The 25,204-nt window shown below is 38.6% G+C and overlaps 1 protein-coding gene across 1 annotated transcript in view; it reads left to right on the top strand.

The window, feature by feature from the left end:
• Positions 1–15,297, top strand: part of cdt1 (chromatin licensing and DNA replication factor 1) — a 20,033-nt gene extending 4,736 nt beyond the window's left edge. The window contains exons 3-10 of the mRNA XM_039763267.1: positions 220–428; positions 1,389–1,583; positions 2,877–3,022; positions 5,517–5,614; positions 5,718–5,906; positions 14,099–14,251; positions 14,637–14,838; positions 15,113–15,297. Coding sequence (XP_039619201.1) covers positions 220–428; positions 1,389–1,583; positions 2,877–3,022; positions 5,517–5,614; positions 5,718–5,906; positions 14,099–14,251; positions 14,637–14,838; positions 15,113–15,276 — 1,356 coding nt within the window. The 3' untranslated portion in view covers positions 15,277–15,297. The remainder of the gene's footprint in view (positions 1–219; positions 429–1,388; positions 1,584–2,876; positions 3,023–5,516; positions 5,615–5,717; positions 5,907–14,098; positions 14,252–14,636; positions 14,839–15,112) is intronic.
• Positions 15,298–25,204: the final 9,907 nt, after the last annotated feature.

Below are 25,204 nucleotides of genomic sequence, written 5' to 3'. Positions count from 1 at the left end.
TGGTCTTTTAAATTGCCATTCTCAACATTTGTATTTTGCTACTGTGCTTGTGGCTAAATTGAAGCCGCATGATGCATGTAATTACAAATGATACCACCTTATATTGCTTAGTGAGAGAAATTAGTTAATATGGTTATTGCAGTCCCATGGCCTGTAATTACAGAAGTATTGTCCATAGTGAAGTGCTAATGTTTTGTGGATGTGCTTATTCCCTGGTAGAGTTTTTCCAAGAATGACATGAAGACTCTAAAAGCCAAAATCCAAAGTATCCGTGAAAAGGGAGACCAGGTATCCCGAGCAGCTATATCTTTGCCACCTTCCTCTTCAGAATTTCAGTCAAGATTAAAGAGAGTACGGGAGCTTGAAGCCAAAGTGCAAGAAAGAAAAAAAATTGATGTGGCAGAAACGCAACCACAGACAGAAGAAAGGTACGCAAATACATGATAAAATGTGATGTTGAGGATGTCTTGGTAGTGTATCTGTATCCGTTAACATATTTTTACACATCTTACTATTTCATGAAAAACATTCAAATGTTGCTGCTTTTTATGTACGGATCTTGAAGTGGGTTTTGTGAATTTTCCCTTGTCAGGAGACATGCAGTACCTCTGGTCAATAAGTAGTCAAAGCTGGTGAGGCTATTGTGAACTGCAAGATCTGTCTAATGTCTAACAGATGTGTGCTGGAAGTGTTTGTATAGAACCTCTTTGGTATAGGTGTACCTTTTTTTGAGGTTTATCCTTGAAGTTTAAGGGGAGGTTAAATTATGTACTGTAGATTCTTAAAGTACATAATGTTTGAAATGATCCAACAAAATATTGTCGGTATATTTTGAAGTATGGGACTGAGATTAATTGCAAATTTTAAGATTATACTAAGCATTCTCTTGAGGTTATGTCATACACAGTATTATCAAAACACTACCCACAGTGCATTTCTCCCATCTTTGTTGCACTTTATTTCCTTCCTAGGGATCCCTGTTTTTTAAACAATTTCTTTCCAGCAATCCTTTTATTTTGGGATTGTTCACACACTTTTCCTTTCAGTCCTTCCCCCCCCTTTTTCACCCCTTAGTAATGACAGTCATAAAGCATCCTTTTCTTCCCAGGAGGTATTTCACTTTATTTTGCTGCTGTCATTTGAGCTTTTGTCAGCCTTGTACAAATGCAAATAAACTTAAGTTATTACACATCACCAGTGCAGGTACTTGTTTGCAAATGACACCTGAAATTCACCGGGGGACAGGGTCTTCCCCCTCCTTTCTAGTGAAAGTTTAAGCTTACAATATAAACATTAATACATTTGCACTACTTTATGGTGTGTATTTAACTGTTGGGAATGATCATAAAAAAAACAGCATTTCAATTTATTAAATTTGTAACTTGCAGCCAACCTGTACCAGCCTATCAGAGATATCACACGCTTGCTGAAGATGTTGCACCGGGGCTTACCTTGCCTTATAAGTACAGGCTGCTTGCAGAGATGTTTCGCAGTATGGACACCATTGTAGCGATGCTCTATAACCGTTCTGAAACTGCTACCTTTGCCAAGGTTAAACAAGGTATTCAGGATATGATGCGCAAGTAAGTAATGTTTTTTGTCTAATTGTAAGTAATGGTGGCTCTCTGTTAAGACGTACATAACACACAGAGCACGGTTAGGATAACACTGTTGACAACCCAACATTGTTCTACCTCTGTCACTAGTTGAATGAAAGAGTGTGAATGGTGGGCTGATTAATAGATTGGTGGACTGGATCCTATCCAGTGACCCGAGTTGAAGGCTGGACTCCGTCAGTACTGTGTCTCTTCGAAGAATCCTTGGGAACCACTGTTTCGACTGCATTAAATGAGTGGTTGTTCACAGAATCCCAAATGAGGCACATTACCTGCATTGTGAGGGAGTGACACTTATGGTAATACAGCCATGCGGCGCAATTCTCAGAGGGTGATCCGGCTTGCAGGATCTTCCTTGTTGAGAACCTGAGTGGCTGGACCAGCCCAAGAGGACTCCCACTAAACACCTGTCGGCAGCAGATGGATGGTCATTTCCAGAGTGTGGGACTGGACTGTGTGTCTGCCTGGGGGGGTTTGCCAGCCTTGATTCTGAGCTGTTTCGTCATGTGGTGGGTGCAGCAACGTGTTGTACCAGTTCATGCTCCCCTACCTGACGTGGTGGGTTGAAAGATTGTTTCTTACTCGATGAATCTTGCTTTCTTATTTGCCATGTTGCATCTGAAGGTCAGATCCATTGACCCAGGATATTACATCAACAATGATGTCGTTTATACAACTGCCATCAGGTGACAGTTTTCTGTGAATGTTTGTTTCTGCCCAACAGAAGCCTACCCCATCTCCTCAGATTCCAATCTATCAAAGCATTGGTGGAATGAGTTATTCAGAATTGGATATAATCTCTACCAACTCGGACATTTTGTAGCCTGCGTGGTCTATCGTTCCTGTTCATGAGTTTTGCACCATAGTCTGCTCAGTATTGTGTAATTAAGATTGTAACTAAGTGAATATTTGGTATTTGTGCATTTCACCTAATTAACCTTAATTGTGTGTATAAGTATGTAATAACAGCATTTCACGTAAAATGACTACCTGTTTAAAGTGAGAGTAGCCACAGAAGGTAAGATTGGATTAAAGGAAATAAGTTTTTGTGGTGGTGAGTGTTTTTCCTTCTCCTCCCCACCCACAAGGAGGGCATGATCTACATTTTACTCCAGAATTAGTCCAAGTCCTCACCCTCATTCAACATTGACAGTTGTAGACTCCTTGTAGCTGGTGGAAGGTTGTAGGTTTGTCATTTGGAGTTTAAAGCTTCTAAGTTAGCAAATGTTGTTGTTATAACATTTTTCTTCCGTTTTACAGGAAATTTGAGGAACATAATGTTGGCCAAATAAAAACGGTCTACCCATCTGCCTATACTTTCCGTCAAGAGAAGAATATTCCATCTTTTAGCCCAAGTGTTAAGAAGACATGCTACCAACTCACCATAGAGCCCCTTCTGCAGACAGGTGAGGTGAACAAGACACTTTTGCATTGTGTGTGGGGGTCTCTCTCACCTACCTGTGTTTGCTTACCTGGGATCTGTTCCAAAAAAGAGGACTAGTGTGGAATCTGGCTAAAGTAAAATGGGCTAATCTTGATTTAGACAAACCAATGTTTCTGGAATGGAGTAACCTATAATTCCATGGTCCACAAAGCAGATGATGTAAACTTTACTAATGTTGCTTTTAGGAATGAGCTGAGGCTTTGTCTGTTCCAGAAAGTAAGATTTGGCAGAATCTGTTTCAGTACCTGGGCCGACCAATGATCTGAAACTAACATGCAAATGAAGTTTAACTTAAAGGATTAACTTTTTTAAAGGCTGTAATGATGAACAGAGAACCTACTCATAGGTGTTCAAGTCATTTGTCAAACCATTCAATACTTGTTTGTTTCTTTTGAATGTATTTACAAGTTAACCGTTAAACACAAATAGAATCCTCCTCTTTAGTGACACTTCATATAGTGTGCTCGTTAGTAAGTAAAGACTACACACAGGATAAACTACCAAATCACGTACTTCCTGTTGGTGCAGAGGTTTGTAATATTGGTAGTCCCAACTGGGACCTAACCTGTTTAATTCAGATTAGAGTCCACTTCAGAGAGGAAATTTCTGGAAAGACATATTGGTGTGTGGTGGTGTTGCTTGATTTTTTTATTTTTATTTTTTATTTATTTATTTTTTTTTTGGTAATCCAAGCAGTAATGATTAAGACCCTGTATCCATTTCTAGCCATGCCTCCTTATTTCCTATGTCCTTTAGATATGGTGATATGTTGAGAAATTATTCGAACCATGCTCAATCTAACCCAGCAGGAAATATCAATGGCAACCATTCTTGTATTTATCTTAATATGCCTGAAATGAGTTAGTTGCACATTAGGAGATGATGATTCAGGACTTTTCCAATCCTTGTAGTTTGCCATTCCTTAAAATTTTTATCTGTAGCTGAGGTATATTTTTGGTACATGTGAAACTTTCCTTGCTACTCTTCTTTCACCCAGTTTACACTTTTGCAGTTATGGCACAATTGTAGCCACATGCTCCTTGCTATGTGTCCTCATCTTCTATCACATGCAGTGTGCAGGAATTCTGTTCAGTTCAAAATTATGCATGGATTATGTCAAGCTCCCTGATGAGTGCCATTCAGTCAACATGGTTTCAAAACTATTTTGTCATCTGTTTAAGTGGCCTGGCACTTTCTTCCACATATTTTAGCAGTGTCCTGCAGTTGCTTCTCTCTCAATTTTTGTGCATGTTCCCCAGTTATCTCTAGTGGTTCTTTTTGGGTTTCTCCTCTGTTCTGCAGTAGAGTGTTATTACTGTAACCCTTATTGCTGGGATTCTGGTTGAGATTACCTGGCTTACTGGAAGACCTTTCTTATAACCTAGCCTTCTTAACTTTCTGCATCATGGGTCAACAACTCATCCTGTTCTGCAATTCAGAGTTAGCTTAGTGCAGTTCATTTAAACAGAAACTGAGTGGGGATTGTTTTGTGATGTAGCTTCCTTGTTTTATTCTTTTATTCTCCTCTATTCACTGGACAATTATTGGACTGTTGTCCTTGTGGTTTTTTTTTTTTTCTGCTTGATTAAAATTCAGCACTTGTTGAGAGTGGTTGTTGGGGTCGGTCTCTTAAAGTCGTTTTAAAATTTGATTGGTAAAATATCACTTGTAACAAACACTAAACAATGCATAGGTATCTGTAAACTGGGCACAGATATCCGATATGATTGGATGGTTTCTGCCTCTCCTTGGTGTGGTTAGAGGGATAAGAATAGCAAGTTACCCTTCGCTTTGAAATTCCCATATTCCCAGGTGTATCCTTGTTTGAAATAGAAAAGTTCAATAAAAACATAGCAGATGCTATTTGTTAGCATTAGTTCATAAAGTTAGTCTCATATGAAGATAGTGACCCCTGTGCTTGGTTAACCTTCCTTGGTTAATGTTGTCGTCATTATCCTCCATCTCATTGTTAACCTCAGCTTCAACGTATGGGGCATGACATTCGTGACTGGGCAACGCCAGCATACTGCTCACTGCATAATTTTGTAGTTTAAACGAGGCAAGCAGTCTATTGGCACACTTCAATCACATTTCACTGGATCAGTTGAAGGTTTGGCTTTAAAATGTTAGTAAGTTATTTGGAGTATTCTTGAGAAATGCTTGAGTGTTTTAGAAAAATGTGGCAAGGATTAGGGTTACACATTAATGAGTTCTGCATATGTGAAGGTTTTCAGTAATGTGCTCTTTTTGGTTTTTAATTTTTTTTAATGGGTAAAATGGCTTCTTGATAAGCACCCAAATAAAGGTAGCTCTAGGAGCGCATGCTTTATTTTCTGTTTCTGTCTGGCGTCTGCTTATGTAGTTTTTCTTTCTATGCAGACTTGTAGTAATGCAAGGACAACTTTCACAAACATGTCAATCTTGACCATGAGCCCTTTTCTAATTGTGTTTTGCAGAAAACGCTGGCCGTCCTCATCTTTCTGCATCACGTATGCTAGAACGCAAACAAACCTTTAGTCGGTATCTGGTGAATATTATGAAACAACATCACAAGGTGAGATCAGCTGGTCCTTATATTTTTATAATGGATCTTTAAGTGTTTCTGACCTAGAATTTCTGCAAAGACAAGATCTAACTATTAAAACTGCATGTTGCAGGCTTTCTTGTCTTCTCTGAATCCACCTATAAATGTACCGGATGATCGTCTGACCCGTTGGCACCCTCGATTCAATGTAGATGAGGTGCCAGACATTGCAGCAAGTGACCTGCCCCGTCCTCCACAGGTGGATAAACTGACAACTGCCCAGGAGGTTCTTGATAAGGCACGCAGTATGATGACACCAAAGGTTACTACTTTTTAAAATTTTCTGTTTGCCTTTTGATTGTGCAAAAAAATCCTTTGAGATGTGTTCATACCAGTTAATTTGCCGTTTGCTTTAGTTACTGTAACCCTGAGAAGTGGTGGTTGTACCAACAAAATCTGAAAGTGCGGAGCCTCTTCTGCATGTATGAATTTCACCTTGAATGCTTTTTTTTTTTTTGGGAAACATGTATGTCTGTCCATTTAGATACAGTGCAATTTATTTTTGTATAGCCCAAAATCACACAGGGGATGCCTCAATGGGCTTTAACAGGCCTTGTCTTTTGATGACTAACAGATGCATTATGTACAGGTAATAGGCAGCTTTTAGTTAGTATATGCTAAACTGAAGTAGCGAATAATCCGCTGGGATTTGAAAGTTGAGACTGTAGGGGCATCTCTTATAGTAGCAGGCACACCATTCCACAGGTTAGGGGCCCTGTAACTAAAAGTTTGACCTCCCACCTTTTATTGATCCTTGAAATCATTAGCAGGCCAGCATTTTGAGATTTTAATGTCCACTTTGGTTTGTAAGTAATAAGTTCAGGTAAGTAAGCCAGATCTTGGCCATGTAAGGCTTTATATGTTAAAAGGAGGATTTTGAAATCTGCCCTAAACTTACCTGGGAGCCAGTGTAAGGATTTAAGAACTGGAGTTGTTCATATTCTTGCTTTTGTAATTCTTTTAGCATTTTAGGTTAACTGGAAGCTACACAAAGAACAATTTGAACATCCAGTGAACACCACATTTGCAGTACATGTGGTGACATGCAGCAATAAGATTTAATCGCCTGCTACATGCTCCAATTGGGCCTGTATGTCAGAAATCTTTTCCCCAGGAGGTATTGAACATTAACCGCTGGCTTATCATAGTGTTGAATTCTAACATTCTAGTCCTTGAAATTTGCTGTGAACTCTGCTTTTTTTATGGGGCATCAGCAGGGTTTTGCTTTTTAGCCCCACAGTGAGACTGTATGCCATTTTTTTTAAGCTCTTGTTTTAATTCATGTTTTGATTTGTATTTTGTATATTCATGCATGTGGTGGAATGCAGCCTCATGAGCAGTTAACTACGGAAAAACTTGTTTGTCTCTGTCTCTGTCTCTCTCCCTCCCTCCAAGTCTGTTTACCAGCGTGTCACTTGCTTAGAATTGTATTGAGTAAGAAGTAGTGCTGGGCTGTATACCAGTTCATAACGAAAAACGTTTTTATGATATGGATTTTTCTTATACCGCAACACCAGTTTAAATTGCCTAAATGACATTCGAAACGTGGCACAGCGGGAAACTGTTCAAGTGGGGACCTTTTTCACTATTACACCGCTAATCAGAGTTGTTGCGGGGGGGCTGTTTTTCACTGCTACACCGCGCAGTAGGTAGTTGTAGTGTAGGTATTGCACGGTGAAAATGGACAGAGAACACTCCTAAACTGAAGCTGTAGCTGACGATAAAGTTGAACATGATGACACAGAACTTTTGCCGAAAGAGTCGCCTCCGTTTCTTGGAGATACTTTGGTTTTAAAAGGTCGGATGTGAACCATTATGTTCAAATGTGTAAATACTGGTTCTGTACTACTGGATAATACTGTTGTACTTATTTGTTTTCAATACAGTGTAATGTACCTGGGTACTGTGTAATACAGGGTGGGCCATTTATATGGATACACCTTAATAAAATGGGAATGGTTGGTGATATTAACTTCCTGTTTGTGGCACATTAGTATATGTGAGGGGGGAAACTTTTCAAGATGGGTGGTGGCCATTTGGAAGTCGGCCATTTTGGATCCAACTTTTGTTTTTTCAATAGGAAGAGGGTCATGTGACACATCACTTATTGGGAATTTCACAAGGAAAACAATGGTGTGCTTTTAACGTAACTTTATTCTTTCATGAGTTATTTACAAGTTTCTGACCACTTATAAAATGTGTTCAATGTGCTGCCCATTGTGTTGGATTGTCAATGCAACCCTCTTCACACACTGATAGCAACACCGCAGGAGAAATGCTAGCACAGGCTTCCAGTATCCGTAGTTTCAGGTGCTGCACATCTCTTATCTTCACATCATAGACAATTGCCTTCAGATGACCCCAAAGATAAGTCTAAAGGGGTCAGATTGGGAGACCTTGGGGGCCATTCAACTGGCCCACGACGACCAATCCACTTTCCAGGAAACTGTTCATCTAGGAATGCTCGGACCCGACGCCCATAATGTGGTGGTGCGCCATCTTGCTGGAACAACTTGAAGGTGCCAGCTTCAGTGCATAAAGAGGGAAACGCATCATGTAGCAATTTCGCATATTCAGTGGCCTTGAGGTTTCCATTGATGAAGAATGGCCCCACTATCTTTGTACCCCATATACCACACCATACCATCAATTTTTTTGTTCCAACAGTCTTGGAGGGATCTATCCAATGTTGGTTAGTGTCAGACCAATAGCGGTGGTTTTGTTTGTTAACTTCACCATTCACATAAGTTTGCCTCGTCACTGAACAAAATCTTCTGCATAAACTGAGGGTCCTGTTTCAATTTTTTTGCCCATTCTGCAAATTCTGTGCACCGATCTGGGTCATCCTCGTTGAGATGCTGCAGTAGCTGGAGTTTGTAAGGGTGCCATTTGTGAGGTAGCTAATATACGCTGAAGGGATGTTCGACTAATGCCACTCCTCACGTGTTAACCTCTGCGACATGTCAATGGCTGTAAACAAAGAGAAACCTGTAAATAACTCATGAAAGAATAAAGTTACGTTAAAACCAAGCACACCGTTTTTTCTTGTGAAATTCCCAATAAGTGGTGTCACATGACCCTCTTCCTATTGAAAAAACAAAAGTTGGATCCAAAATGGCTGACTTCAAAATGGCCACCATGGTCACCACCCATCTTGAAAAGTTTCCCCCCTCACATATACTAATGTGCCATAAACAGGAAGTTAATATCACCAACCATTCCCATTTTATTAAGGTGTATCAATATAAATGGCCCACCCTGTAGTGTGAGGACATGTTGACTTTATTCTCAATATTTCCACTTTAATCTCGACACTTATGACGAGAATAAAGTCAACATGTTGACTTTATTCACGTAACTTGTCAATAAGGTAGAACATCCTAAACTTCGTCGTAAAATGAAGATTAAATTTACTAGATTTTCTCAAACCCCGTCTTAAGTTATGTAGCACATTAAATGCTTTGTGTTAAGTATTCTCCGAGCCCTGTTAATCGCTGCTGCTTCTTAAACTGACTTCCTCTTGCACTAAGAGGAGGCACACCGAGCACATTAATTTCATGATATTCCAGCTCCCTGAATATCTAGTGGGTTTACTCGGCGTGCTTCAGTTTCCTTTCAAAGTCATGTAGGATGTGGGGATTTGTTATGCCTTACTAACCCTGCTAGTGTGTGTTTTGCTCGTATTCACCCTGTGATGTGCTGGTGACTCATTTCATTTGCACCTGCCTTGCACATAATGTTTGCTGGGATGGGCGCAACTCTGAATGGATGGCATAATTATGTATGTATAATGAAGATTTTTTTTTTTAAAGTTCTGAACACTCTGTGGGCCAAGTTTAACTAGTTTTTAATTTCACAAAGACGCTTATTGTGTGGTGATTGGTTATGTGGAGAAAGAGAAAAAGGATAGGAACTGGGGTTTTGGTACATCAGACAGATGACACGCGTGCAATAAAGAAAGCCCGCTCAGTAGAACATCCATTGGATTCTGTGTTCATGTCTCCGGCCACCAGATCATAAACCCAACATTTCCGCAATATTTAAGTTTAAACCTTTGCAATACCCATTCATACACCCAGTTTTTTGGAGCCTCGTCCCACCTGCCAATAAAGTTCTCTACACTGAACATACACCTGGGGACCCCTTTACTGCGAGGGAGCAGCACAACCGCCTCACTCCCATGCATGTTGTTTAATACCTGCTTTAATGCATTTCATTATGAACATGATGTCAAGTAAATCTTAGCATTCTAAATTTTCAGAGAGCAGGAATATCATGAATTGAAACGATTCTATGCGGTGATCACTGCCGGCGCCACCTCTTAGTGCGGAGGAAGTCAGTTTAAGAAGTGTAGTGATTAACAACTGGGTTGGGGAGCACAACACAAAGCATTTAATGTGCTACATTAACTTATAATGGGGTTTGAGAAAATCTACTAAATTAAACATTGATTTTACGATGAAGTTTAGTTTACGACATTCTACTTTAATTCTAAAATAAACTATGAGAATAAAATGGAAATGTCGATTTTCATCTTGACAGAAGTGTCAAAATTAAAGTGGAAATGTCGAAAGTCAACATGTCGACTTTATTCTCAACATATACTTTTTTTTTTTTTTTTTTTTTTCTTCCCTGTGGCCCTAATACGATTTCGTAGGGCTATACCACAAATTAGCATTATAAATGCAAGTTGCAGTTTTATTTATGTACAGTGCATCCGGAAAGTATTCACAGCGCATCACTTTTTCCACATTTTATGTTACAGCCTTATTCCAAAATGGATTAAATGCATTTTTTTTCCTCGGACTTCTACACACAACACCTCATAATGACGACGTGAAAAGTTTCCTTGAGGTTTTTGCAAATTTATTAAAAATAAAAAAACTGAGAAATCGCATGTACATAAGTATTCACAGCCTTTGCTCAATACTTTGTCGATGTACCTTTGGCAGCAATTACAGCCTCACGTCTTTTTGAATATGATGCCACAAGCTTGGTACACCTATCCTTGGCCAGTTTCGCCCATTCCTCTTTGCAGCACCTCTCAAGCTCCGTCAGGTTGGATGGGAAGCGTCGGTGCACAACCATTTTAAGATCTCTCCAGACATGTTCAATCGGATTCAAGTCTGGGCTCTGGCTGGGCCACTCAAGGACATTCACAGTTGTCCTGAAGCCACTCCTTTGATATCTTGGCTGTGTGCTTAGGGTCGTTGTCCTGCTGAAAGATGAATCGTCGCCCTAGTCTGAGGTCAAGAGCGCTCTGGAGCAGGTTTTCATCCAGGATGTCTCTGTACATTGCTGCAGTCATCTTTCCCTTTATCCTGACTAGTCTCCCAGTTCTTGCCTGAAAACATCCCCACAGCATGATGCTGCTGCCACCACCATGCTTCACTGTAGGGATTGTATTGGCCTGGTGATGAGCGGTGCCTGGTTTCCTCCAAACATGACGCCTGGCATTCACACCAAACAGTTCAATCTTCGTCTCATCAGACCAGAGAATGTTTCTCGTGGTCTGAGAGTCCTTCAGGTGCCTTTTGGCAAACTCCAGGCGGGCTGCCATGTGCCTTTTTTAATAAGGAGTAGCTTCCGTCTGGCCACTCTACCATACAGGCCTGATTGGTAGATGATGCAGAGATGGTTGTCCTTCTGGAAGGTTCTCCTGTCTCCACAGAGGACCTTTTGGAGCTCTGACAGGGTGACCATTGAGTTCTTGGTCACCTCCCTGACTAAGGCCCTTCTCGCCCGATCGCTCAGTTTAGATGGCCGGACAGCTCTAGGAAGAGTCCTGGTGGTTTCAAACTTCTTCCACTCATGGATGATGGAGGCCACTGTGCTCATTGGGACCTTCAAAGCAGCAGAAATTTTTCTGTAACCTTCCCCAGATTTGTGCCTCGAGACAATCCTATCATGGAGGTCTACAAACAATTCCTTTGACTTCATGCTTGGTTTGTGCTCTGATATGAACTGTCAACTGTGGGACATTGTATAGACAGGTGTGTCTTTCCAAATCATGTCTAATCAACTGAATTTACCACAGGTGGACTCCAATTAAGCTGCAGAAACATCTGAAGGATGATCAGTGGAAACAGGATGCACCTGAGCTCAATTTTGAGCTTCATGGCAAAGGCTGTGAATACTTATTTACATGTGCTTTCTCAATTTGTTTATTTTTAATAAATTTGCAAAAACCTCAACTTTTTTCACGTTGTCATTATGGGGTGTTGTGTGTAGAATTCTGAGGGAAAAAATGAATTTAATCCTTTTTGGAATAAGGCTGTAACGTAACATAAAATGTGGAAAAAGTGATGCGCTATGAATACTTTCCGGATGCACTCTATATAGCTTAGCTTGAAGCAAGGTCCATATTAATGCAGTTTGCCTAAATGAGAGTTCGGTTGGTAAAGATGTCATCACCAGGTTACACTTGTTTTGTTTTAGTTTGGTGAATTCTGTGTAATGCACCTGGGCTTGAAGTAGTAGTGTAACTATCAGTAATACTATTTTATTGAGTTTAAATATTATGCAGTTTAATGATGTTTAAAAAAAGTCACTTTAACGTGTCAGTGGACAGAGATTGTTAACATTAACAAAGTGTAGTTGGTTTACAAAAAATATATTTACTATCTATTCCTTTTCTAAGACCTGTTCAGTGCAATACAACTTTTGACAAGCACCTCTGGGTATTTTACAAAGTCTAAATGCCTCTTTGGATGGTTGAAAATATGTTGTCAATTATAGTTTTAAGTTGTTTGCAAAATTTGTTCAATAAAAAGGTTCTATATTTTGACTGCACCTGTCATGCAATGTGATTCCTTCTCTTCATTAGTGCCACCCCTTGAAAACTATCACTTTATGGGGCCATGCAAACCTGTATTAATACTTGTGTGCAATTTTTTTTTTTTTTTTTTTTTTTGTACATTGCTCGTGACAGTGGAATAGGTTATTCCTAGCTAGTCTACTTCAGTAATTGCAGTGGAAAATTTAACATCCACTCATTCATGGGGAAATACTGTTGAATACCGTGAAACCGAAATAATTTTGAATACCGTGATATTGAATTTTGGTCATACCGCCCACCCCTAGTGAGAAGTCAAGCAAAAAGACCCCTTTTATAAAGACTATCATTTGGAACACATGCATTTCATGTGTGCTCTGTGTCTACAACAATCTATGTAAACACCTCGTTAAAACAAATGTTTTTCATGTTTTAGTAATTGACAAAATGTACACATGAAGTGTATAATGTGTGAATCCTGAAGTCCAAATATCAAACGTTTTCACAAAAGGTAAAAATATAACAGAACAAGTGCCCTTCTATTCAAGAATATAAATGCAGAAAAAGAACCTGAGTTGGGGTGTGACATTGTTACCCCTTTGATTACGACCACTTTGGTGGCGCAACAGTAACAACTGTTAACTGGTAATCAAAACTTCACGGGTTCAACCCCAGACAACTCTATTTTGAGAAGTGAGCTGCTCTTATTCTTACTATTTTAAATTAAAACATTAGATTTCAGTCTAACAGCCTGTGTAAATTTATGATATTTGTAAAGGTTAGCTTTAGATTCCAACCATTCCCCCCGCCACCGTCCCATTTTGTTTTATTCAGTCATGTTCACGCTTTCCCCCAAGAGGTGAAGTCAGATGAGGTTCTACATCGCACTTTTGCCAGCTCTGTACTTTGTATATGTACACGGGAAGCTCTGCGGTCTACTTGTGACTTTGCACTGTAGGAAGATAAGTAAATAAATCAAGGTAAATAACATTCAATCTGGCTCTTATATGCAAAGTACAGCGACTGCAGCTTCCACCTACAGCTATAGACTCTTCTGTACGTGAGCGACTCTCCAATCTAGTGTTTAGATCTGGACGATGTATATGCCCAAAAGAAGTCTGAGTGCATTCTTGTACCATTTGCTTACAAACTGAAGTGGCATTATACTGGTAGATGTATTTTTTGAACGTGCCCGTGTCAAACAGGAAGCTCTGCAGTCTACTTGTGACTTGTGTGGGAAGTAAATAATGCTTTTAATCAATTTTTAATTTGTAATGCAAACAAAGGTGTCGTCTATTTCAGTTACTCTGCTATATGTCTAATGGCCAAGCTCCATGGCCTGCAAAGGAAAGTGAAGAAAGCAAAGCGGAGGCTTCCTGAAATGCCTAATTTACTGGTATTAACAAAAGCAAAGCTAATACTTAAAATCGATCTCTGCCACTTCCCCTAACACGGAGCTGATTACAAGTAATGATGCCTGTAATCAGGCATACACTGTAACAGTAAGAGTACAGGACATCATACCTACAAGGGGGAATGATTATATTTGAAATTCTGAACCGTAGTTTTGGCTGCAGATATTCTCTTCCACTTGTTACCACCTTCATTTTTTGCTTGAAGTCTCTCTGCTTTTAAGTTTTATATAATTCATCCTGCTTGATTTGCTTTTTTATGAACAGATGGAAAAAGCCCTGGCTAATATTGCTCTAAGGACAGCAGAAAGCCATGGCGAGGAGCCAAAAGAGACTTCAGTGACAAGTGTTCTTCCAGTTGCTGCTGTTTCAGCCACACCAAGTGCTTTGAAAGGAGTATCCCAGTCCCTTCTGGAGAGGGTATATATAAATTGTTTTTAATTCATCTGATTTTCTTCTGGTAATCTCACTGCAAGCATGAAAATGTCACTTTCATTGAGCATGTTTTGCTGGAAGCAAGTAGCTGTCCCCAACCCGCAAACCAATCCCTACCACTGCTGCATATTTGTGAATTGTGTCTTTAAATATCGACTAGTGAGATTTGAGGGTTTCTGAACCCACCCCTTGACAGGGTAGGGACTGGAGTAGTTTTATGGTTTGAGATGATATTGTCTGTCAATTTTTATGCTGAATTTCAAGAGCTCTGCAGAGTTTACATTTTCCTTGTGTAACTTTGAGCTCTTACTGGATTTTGTGGGAAATTCCCACAATGCTGCCCTTGTGCTCAAGTCATGCTATCTTTCAGATAAGAGCGAAGGAGGCCCAGAAAATGCAGGCAATGATGACTCGGAACCCAGAGCAAGAAGAACGTTTGACAATGATGTCAAGACTGGTGGAACTTGTGCGGATTTTGCGCAATGTATTTGTGGCAGAAAAGAAAGCAGCACTTAGCATGGAGGTGGCATGCAGCAGAGTGGCTTCCAGTTATCGTTCCACTATGACACAAGGTAAACTCAAATTTCACAAAATAGCACTTGAACAGCTGCTCTCCAGTGACCCGATAACTATTTTACTGCTTTGCATAAAGAATCTTTAGACCTTGGAATCAATTAACTTGTTTTTGTACTCTCAACGATTTTTAATGATTAACATAGAACTGCATGTGTTTTTCTGGTGCTGTTAGATTTATTTTTACCTATGTAAGTTTTAAAGTTAGTTGCTGTAAGTCTGCCTAGTTTGTAGTCGGCTTTTTAAAATTCTTAACACCATGACTGTTTACAGGGGAAATGGAGAAACACCTTAAACTGGCATCAGTGCTGCTTCCTGACTGGTTAACTGTACACCCAATCAGGAAAGATCTCTATCTCAAAATCAACAAATCACTGGACCTTAATGTTGTACTGGAGAAACTCAATCAGAAGATCAAGGAGGAGGAGAGAGTATGAAGCTGTAATCCAGCACCCGTATTTTATTTAGTAAAGTGCAATTGATGTACATTGTTTATGTACATTCTGAAACGTTCATGTTGGTTTTAGTAGTACTTTAAGCTCAATGTTTCAGACATGGTGTTTTTATTGTCCAATTTTTAAAACTTCTCATAAAACCAAAATTTTGCTAAAAGCTAGATTAAGGTTTGACACCTTTTTTGCATTATACATAGGAAATTTGTTAATTACATTGTTGAAATAAAACATTCATCCTTAACATTCAAAAGGTGTCCTTTTTTTTTTTTTTTTTTTTTTTTTTTTTTTTAAAATCTGTTCCAACGGCAGTCTTTTTCCAGCCCTCCTTCAGTATATGTCCTGTTGGTTGGTGGTAGTACTTCCGTTTGCCCACAAACCTAGCAAAGTACATCTTCAGTGCTCCATAATTGTAATGTTGGGTTACACTACAGTAACTTTTTTTTTTAGGTAAGTAGATTTGCTGCATATAAATATAATCAGCATAGTTTAACTGAATTCAGTGGTGAATTCTGATATTTGGATTGATTCAGTTTCTATATAGTGCAAAAAAAAATGCATTTCTGGCCTTTATCTGGCAAAACGAACGTGAAACCTTAATCTTGTCAGTAAAATATTTTCTTAAATTATCCCACTTTTATAGGGAAACCAATGTTTTCAGTTTAAACGAGTACAGTTATGGACAGGACTTGTCTTTTGAAAAATTGATGGAAATGAAAGCCAGCAAGAAGAGTGCTTCAGGAGTGAGTGTCTTTGATATGAAGATGTATACCTTCAAGTTTATTTGTATTTGACACTTTGTAAAGAGGATGAGGAAGGAAAACATGTCTGTCATGTAGCTGAGGTATCTGTGCTGCAAATTTTGATGGGGGTATCGAGTAATGCAAAAATCGGTTTGATTTCAGACTGTCCAACTGAAGCAAGAAATTGTATTAATTAGCTAGTCTGCAGTGGTGGTGAAGTACAATACCCTTAAATATGCTAATCTGCCACCCCCCTAACCCAGTAAGACAAAGTGGCTCAGTTGATCTATGAATTCATCTGGTCATGTCTCATTCCTTTTTGGTGTCAACTGGAAGAAAAGGGTCTAATTTGTGTGTTTGGGTTTTTTTTTTTGTTAAATAAGATTCAAGTATGCAAATTATATATATATATATATATATATATATATATATATATATATATATATATATATATATATATATATATATATATATAAAAATAAAATAAAAGGCAAAGCACTCACTCATCACTAATTGTCCAACTTTCCGTGTAGGTAGAAGGCTGAAATTTGGCAGGCTCGTTCCTTACAGCTTACTTACAAAAGTTGGGCAGGTTTCATTTCGAAATTCTACGCCTAATGGTCATAACTGGAAGGTATTTTTCTCCATTAACTGTAATGGAGTTGAGCTGGAAAGATGTGGGGGGGGCGGAGTTTCATGTGACATCATCACGCCTCCCATGTAATCGCGTGAACTGACTGTCAACGCAGTGCGTAGAAAACCAGGAAGACCTCCAAAAAGCGCTTAAGAAAACATGCATTATATAATTGAGAAGGCAGCGAAACAATAAGAAGCAAGCGAGTGACATATACTACCATATTCATGAGTGCTGCTACCTCGGAAAGAAAGCAAGGTGTAAACCTAAACTTTAAATTAAGTTCATAGACAGGCTACCGCTGGCGTTTCACATGTCCACAGGTAATGCGGGATACAAGTTTAATGAGAGGGCCAGGATATAAACGAGAGTTTTGATCACTTTCTAACCAAGTTAAAATTGTAGGTGAAGGGGTGTGCTTATGCAAATTCCGAGAGACTGTTTATGGGGGATTGACAGTTAAGGCGGGTGGGGGAGTGACGTCATCTCCCCTCCCATTCATCTGATTTCGCTCTGAGCTGAGCTTCGCGGCTAACGCCGTCTTCCGAAGCAACTTCGTTAGACTGCCACCAAATACTCACAGAAAAATCCACAAGTTAATACACACGCTGTCTCCAGAGTTTCTACACACTGAATCCTCCAGGCACTACTTACAAAAGGTCACATTGACAATCGTGTTACGTTATTTTTAAAATCTTTCCTTTTCTTAGCATAAGCACAGCTGAGAAGCTTCGATGCATGTGCTCCATAATGCGTTAAAAAATAATGCATTTAATCACACTTTGCATTACAAGCAAAGGGAGCTTTTGTCAATGCATGATTTCCTGGTACACCGATTACATTGATCAACGCATCCCGATTAATTTTACCCTCGCACCACCTTAGTTTGAGAAGTATGAAAAATATGAGGTTAACACAGAAAAACAGATCACCAATTAAAGCTTTATGAATAATCGATTTGCCATCAATAATTGTTTTGGTAAAGCCATCCTCCCATTTTATAATTTTCTGCCACTAGCCATTATTAAATGAACGGTAAAAAAGTAAGAGCAAAGCGAGGGTGACTTATTTAGGCAGGCATATATATGACAGCAACACTCATGACAATGTCAATCATGTTACGTTATTATTACAATGTTTCCTTTTTCATTACTACTTTAACACACTACTTCTCCGCTGTGGTAGGCGGGTATTTTGCTATATATATATATATATATATATATATATATATATATATATATATATATATATATATATATATATATATATATATATATATATATATATGAATGACCTCCAAAAGAGCTGAGACTTTTGATATCATGAGCGTGTCTGCAAAACTGGGGTCTCCTGCCCAGCAAAAGTCGAGCAGCCAGCGCGCGTGCATAGCTGTGCCAGCCTTTGAGACGCTGACTGCGCTTCTGCCTTAAGTCAAAGTGAGCACTTTTATTTTTTTTCATCCTCCCCCTGCGCTATAGCCCAGACAAGTGCAAACACGGGACCCCTTTTCTACACCACGGCAAAATAATAAGGCGATTCACACTTTCTTTTGCACGTATACGATTATGCGGTCCTCACCTCGGATTATGAAGACACGTACAGGAGTGGAGGACTGACAGTGCCATCACAGCCGATTAGTGGCAGGGACGTCTCACCAGTCTACACAAGACCCACCGCGACTGTCCCCAAAAGGCGATCATAACGTCAGCGAACACATCTCTCTATACTATATAAAAGAAAAAGGCAACTTTCCTTTCTTTACACCTTTTTTCCTTTTATCCCAAACTAAAGCCTTTCTCTCTTAACACTGCAGAGGACACAAAACTAATTTTCTTTAAATGCCGGTAAGGCACATTACCAGAGGCACAAATTTGAACGTTCACATAGAAAATGTAATTTCAATGTACCTGTACTTCTTAAAACGTTAATGTTTTACTGTTTAATAACTTATAGACTAATTTATTTTTCCCTTGCACTCAGTGTCCAAACCTATACACACACATATAGACACACACACACAAATATGTATGTGTGTATGTATGTGTATATATATGTGTATATATATGTGTGTATGTGTGTGTATGTATGTATATGTGTGTGTATGTATGTATATGTATGTATATGTGTGTGTGTGTGTGTGTGTGTGTGTATGATGTAGATAGGGATAGATAGAGATGTGTGTGTATATATAACAGCAGCAATCCAAGCTGTGAGAAAACAACTTCGTGATGCTGCCGCCAAATACACAAAACAATTACTTTGACAATCCTGTTACATTATTTTTAAAATGTTTCCTTTTCTTTTTCATAACTTCTTTAACACATGACATCGCTGCGAAGCGTGGGTATTTTGCTCTCTCTCTCTCTCTCTCTCTCTCTCTCTCTCTCTATATCTATATCTATATCTATATCTATATCTATATCTATATCTATATCTATATATATATCTATATATATATATATATATATATATATATATATATATGTATATGTGTATATATATATATGTGTATATATATATATATGTGTATATGTGTATATATATATATATATATATATATATATATCAGCGACACTCATAACAGTGACGAAACAATTACATTGACAATCATGTTACGTTATTTTTAAAATGTTTCCTTTTCTTTCTCTTTCCTTCTTTAACACACTACTTCTCCGCTGCAAAGCACGGGTATTCTGCTAGTGTGTGTGTATATATATATATATGTGTGTGTGTGTGTGTGTGTGTGTGTGTGTGTGTGTGTATGTATGTATGTGTATATATATATATATATATATATACACACACTCTGTGCATTTCAGAGTTGGGGAAAGAAAAAAAAACGGCAGTTTGTCACTGATGTGATGCACCAAGTGCCTTCCCTGCTGACTGAGTTTGATGTGAATGTCTGGTCATATTGTGCAGTTAAACATTCTGTCCACTTAAGAGGTGACCTGTGCGTCGATGCCACACAATGATTTGTAGTTTACATAGCCTGTAATGAGCTCAATGCTGCCATTATTTGCACCCCAGTGCAGTCTATTGCACCTGTGATGGCTGGGAAGCTTAAATAACATTGGCTAATTCACTGATACAGCTTTGGCTAAATCCTTTAGATATTCCCCCAAAAAAGGTATTGATGCAAATGATTTGCCTAATGGACTTCATAATATATGGTTTCATCTAATCTACTTACTCACTCATCGACAAAAACAGTGTTTCCTGTTAAATTACAAAGCTGAAATTTGGTAGGATGGTGCATCTAGGGCAGTAGGTGTCTGCTAAGAGAGGACATTTTGATATCAATATTTAGGGGGTAACCCCCTCACTTGGGGGGAAAAACTAAATATCCCAAATATTTTGACTTATTAAATTTGGTGATGTGTTTTAGGAAGAAAAAAGCTGCCCCTTGTTTGTGGTTTTTTTGGAGGGGGAGGGAGGGGGTTGGTAACTCTGTAGTTAGTGGAGTTTTAAACAGTTTTTTTTTTTTCTTCACATTAGCAATGACAAGTAATTGCATGCAGAAGTGGGGCTTGCTGGTCACGCAAATGGATAGTGCAACTAGAATAGTCCCACTGTACAAGCTGTAATCGTTGAGAAATTGAGCCACTGGTGAGTGAAGGGCAGCTACCTTGCACTGGAAAGAAATTGGTGAGCTGCATGGAAAATGACATACAAAGAGTTAGGAGGAAAGTTAGGCAAAGCACAAAGAACATGTGGATAGCAAGTGGTCTCCTTGGGTACATGCTGTAATCGCTCCCTATTCTGTCAGCTGCTTCTCATTCCTCACGATGTGGCATGACAGGCAATCAAATATAAGATGGAGTGTATTATATAGCTCCAAAAATCTGGATTGGGGCAGTGGCCCTTGCTCGTAAAAATATGTTCAACATTGTGGAGATCTTAGAGGATTGATTACAATGTGCCACTACATTTTGATTCACAGAACACAATTGGAGAACTGTCCGTGTAGCATACTGGCCCTTTTCAAGCCCTGGGTACAATGCAAGCTAGGAGTAATGGCAGGCCTTGGTCATTTTAAAACTCTTACACAGTTCAGTAGGCTGCTTCATGGACACAGCATACAGAAAGTGGGTACTGTATATTTAGGTAACAAGATTATTTCTTTTCACCTGTTTTCTATACAATGCTTTTAACATTCATTTCATAGATCATGTAAATGTCAATACTGTGTGTATTAGATTCAAGCCCCGTATACTATTTAATCTAAACCCTTAAAGTTGGCAGTGGTACAGAATTATAGATCAAGGCGTTGCATTCAACTCTGACTGAAGCTACTATTTTTATTGGATGTGCTACAGGGTGAAATTATATTTACACCTAAAATCCCATTATTGCTACTATTTAAAAGAACAGTTTCCTGTAAAATTGGACTTTGTTCATGGTTACTGCAAAATAGTCAGTAGAAAATGAACTGATCTACAGCAGTTTTACGTTAAGACAATTGTATGTGTCATGTTCAAGATTAAGATGCTCCAGTGAACTAATATACTGTGTGTGTGTGTGTGTGTGTGTGTATAAAAAAAACTTGGGTCCGAGACATGATCATCTCACTTTGAAGTCCCGTGAGACAAAAGGACAGCTGCTGTACAGGCTTTTAAATGATCGATGTGCTGTGCGACATGAAGATCACGCAGCAGCTCATCCGTCCGCATCTCCTTGGCACATGTTCAGTGTCGTCCCCCGTCCTCTTCTCCCCTTCACAATGCAAGCAGCAGAGACGCAAAGAGGCGAGTGTGGGCCTCGGGGGGAGTGAGGCAAGCAGGGGCTATGCATATGGTAAGTAAGAAATTCCCTGGGTGAAGCTGGGTAACGCAGCTAGTAGCATGTAAAGTGTGTAGAGGTGTTTTTTGGGAAAACCTACAGTTGTCAGGAAGTGCCAAGGGGACCATGCTGTCCTTTAAAAGTATTTGTCACAGCCAATCCAAGCTCCCCCATTTATTGGATTTGAAAGGAAACTGACTTTTTATGCATTGAAAGTAACCACAAACCTCTTTGAAAATCCCAAGTACTAGACTTCATAATTTTTGTCTATTTTACTGTGAATTCCTCAATTAGATTTTTATTTTTACTATATACTGGTGGGGGGGGGAACAGTATGAACTATTATAAACAGATCAAATGCATTTAATTATTGAAGTCTGCAACCAAACCCATTATATTTATTTTACAGTGTACATGCCAATACCATCATGACCTATCAAATGACAATGGGCTTCCTTTTTGCTATTTGTGCTAGTGTTTTAAGGCTCTAGTACATGAAGACAAGAGCGCATCACAGGTGATCCTAGAAGGTCTTAAGTGTTGCAATTTTTTTTTCTTGTACATTTAGCACAAAGATGTTCATAGTAGTGTTTGAGGTTTACTGACTTAGAATTGGTACTTGATCAGTGACTAGACATTTTGTAACATGCATTTTTTTTAAACCTATTTTAATCACTATCTTTTCCTTTTGTCTCATTGACAAAACAATGGTGATGAATGGCATAATTTTAAATGTATTCTTTTCAGTTTTCAATACACAGAATAGATTTTAAAACTTTACCACTTTGCAGTGAACATATTACCAGTAGTGTAACCAAGAATACAGCAACATGAGATGTGTTTAAAAGGGGAAGAAAAATCCTGTCACTGACAACAAGGGTGGTAACAAATGACAATTTTAAATGTTGTTCATTTTTAATGAATAGTTAATTTTTGACCATTTTGTAATGAACATGTAAGATTGATTTTAAATAAAAATTCATCAGTTTTGTTTTTTTTTTTTGCATTTCTGAAAGGTCTTTCTCATTTAAATAGGAATTGCATGAACTCTCCAACGACACTGTTGGGCTTCATCTTTAGCCAGAGACAGAGCAGACTAAGAGGTGATGTTTTAGTTGCTTTTCATTACCAAGCACACCTAGTCTTAATCTGATATTTTTTAGAACCAAAACTAGCTCCAAGAATCCTGGCATCTCAATTTAAGTGAGGCTTACTTGCAAGGTGTGCTTTATGACATTTGAAGTAAAAATTGTAAATACAACTTTGACAGTAATCAAACTGGCATTTTTTATGAAAATATTAATTTGCAGTTATGATTTACCAATGAACTGAAAAATCCAAAACGTAAATGTTGCATATTCATACGTTTTGGCACCCTTTCAGTTGTCAGGTCACAGAAGTTTTTAGTCTGGTGTGTCTTGTGACAAATTTAATCTGGTCAGAAGGGTTACTAGGAGTTGTCAGGTGATGAAAGTTTCAAAGCCTAATAAATTCTGTGACTCCTTGAAAATGATGCAGGACAACCATGAGCTTTTCTAACCAACTGACTGAGGATCTGAAACTTGTATTAACTGATGCCTGCAAAGCAGGGCAAGGCTATAAAAACCACATCAAAGTGCTTCCAGCTTGCAATTCCCACAGTGCAAAATATCAAAAAGGAATGACAGTTAAGGGGAACTATGGAGGTCAACACACAAACTGGATGACCAAGAAAACTGGCAGATCAGCTTGTATACTGTGGAAGAAGACAAAAAAAAATCCCCAGGAATGGAAGGGCCCTACATCTAGGTTTAGCTGAGAGATGAGTGCTGGGGACCTGATTTTCTGTGTAGTGACACTTCTATGGAAGAGCCATCAGAAGTAAACAACCTGGGATCTCATCCCATACAACATAACTTTTCAAAACATTATGTGAACAAGGCAGACACATTTTGAAACCAAGTGCTACAGCTAAATGAATTTAAATCAAACTCTCTGACCACAACCATACAATGTTTGGGAGAAAAAAGGTGCATTTGAAGAAGAGACCTTGCCAACTGTTACTTAAAGACATGGATTTACCATTTCTTTGGAGTTGTACGGCAGCTCCTGGCATAATTTCCTGTGCCAAGTATGACAAAGAATGGATTCCACTATATAGCAACAAATCCTTGAGAAGAATGACACACAATCGGTAAGGAAACCACAGCTGAAACAAGAATGACTTCTACAACAAAATAATGATCTAACATAAACTTTGAAATTATGCATTGAAAAATCCATGGATAGATCTTAAAACACCTCGCAGCTGGAAGCAATCTGCAAGGAAGAATGCAGATCCATGTCCAAAATAAAAATTCAAAGTATCATGTTTGGTTAGAAAAGTTTGTAAGCTGTGATGTTTGCCAAATGTGGTGTTATTAAATACTGACCTAATGAGATGCTCAAATACCTTGTAACCTTTGCAGTTTAATCAAATACATTTACCTATATATTAAAACAATGGTGTTTGCTGTGAAAATTGTTCTTTATTTGACTTCAAATCTCAAAATATGGAACTTGGCCAATATTGTGAAACTATGTTGCAAACTTGTGAAAGTTTGTTTTCTATATTATACTGTATATATATATATATATATATATATATATAAAAACTCTTGCCATAAGTTAAATACTCCATTATAAAGTCATAATAGTAAAAGAACCTAGTTACTGTGTCTCAAAAATCCATCACAACTTCAGGCAGATGTTCAAATAAAACACCTGGTGTCAGAATATCCTGCATTTTTACTTTATTTTTTGATATGACACTTTTATTTTAGAAGGCTACAAACTGGCCTTACATTCATGCAGAACAGAACAAATTGGACATTTAACTGCTCAGAAATTAGCTGCTGACACAATGGTGGATATACAGTGTAGCAATGCTACTAGTAGTTAGAAGTGCATCTCCCAGCAGTCCTTGCATGGGCTGTTGGGGTCAAAGGTGGCCAGAGGACTTTAAAAGGAGGACAGGTGTCAGGAAGAAAAGAAAAAAGTGTTTTTTTGTTGTTGTGTGTTGCATTTATCTGTTGGACTGCCTGCCGTTAATTCTGCCATATATCATCATTGTGTCCTGGATTGTATTTGTTTGTTGGAGTCTGGATCGTCTGTCTACCTGTATACTGAGGACTGTGTTTGGATTCATTGGCTTTCCTGGAAGAGTGGAGCAATCCTGAACCATCCATCTGTCGTCATCCTTTAAGCAACTACCGGTAGGACGGTGTTTTCCATTCCCTTTCTACATACAGATCGCTGGACTCAATCTCATCATTTTTCATTTCATCCGGTTTGGTTTTTTCATGGACTTTACTGTGTGTTGTTTGTGTTTATATGTTAAATGTAATATCACCAAAAAGGTCAGGGGTGGTGGTATTGTGTTCATTTAGTTAATTTAATTTCAGTATATTCTTAATTGTTTAATGTTCCCAGTGTGCTTTATTTGGTCTCTGTTGTAAATGTGTGGGGGTCAAACCAAGGCTGGGGGTGTCCCTGGGTTCTCCTTCACTAAAATAAATAAATCGCTGTCATTTTTGATAGTGTGAATCTTAGTGGCCCCTGACCACTACAACAGTCCATCTGAGAGATTCCTGAATGAGACCCTGTGACTGTATCACAGATGAACAGAATTCTTTCATTTGATCTTGGAAACATTTACATGCAAGAGGAGGATAGTTATGTTCTGTAAACATAGCATTAACCACATCTAACGAAAAAAACAAGTGTCCAAACTGAA

The sequence above is a fragment of the Polypterus senegalus genome, chromosome 9, assembly GCF_016835505.1.
Source record: "Polypterus senegalus isolate Bchr_013 chromosome 9, ASM1683550v1, whole genome shotgun sequence".
Taxonomy (NCBI): Eukaryota; Metazoa; Chordata; class Cladistia; order Polypteriformes; family Polypteridae; genus Polypterus; species Polypterus senegalus.
The sequence above is the reverse complement of the archived record's forward strand: the minus strand, read 5'-3'. Positions and strand labels throughout refer to the sequence as shown.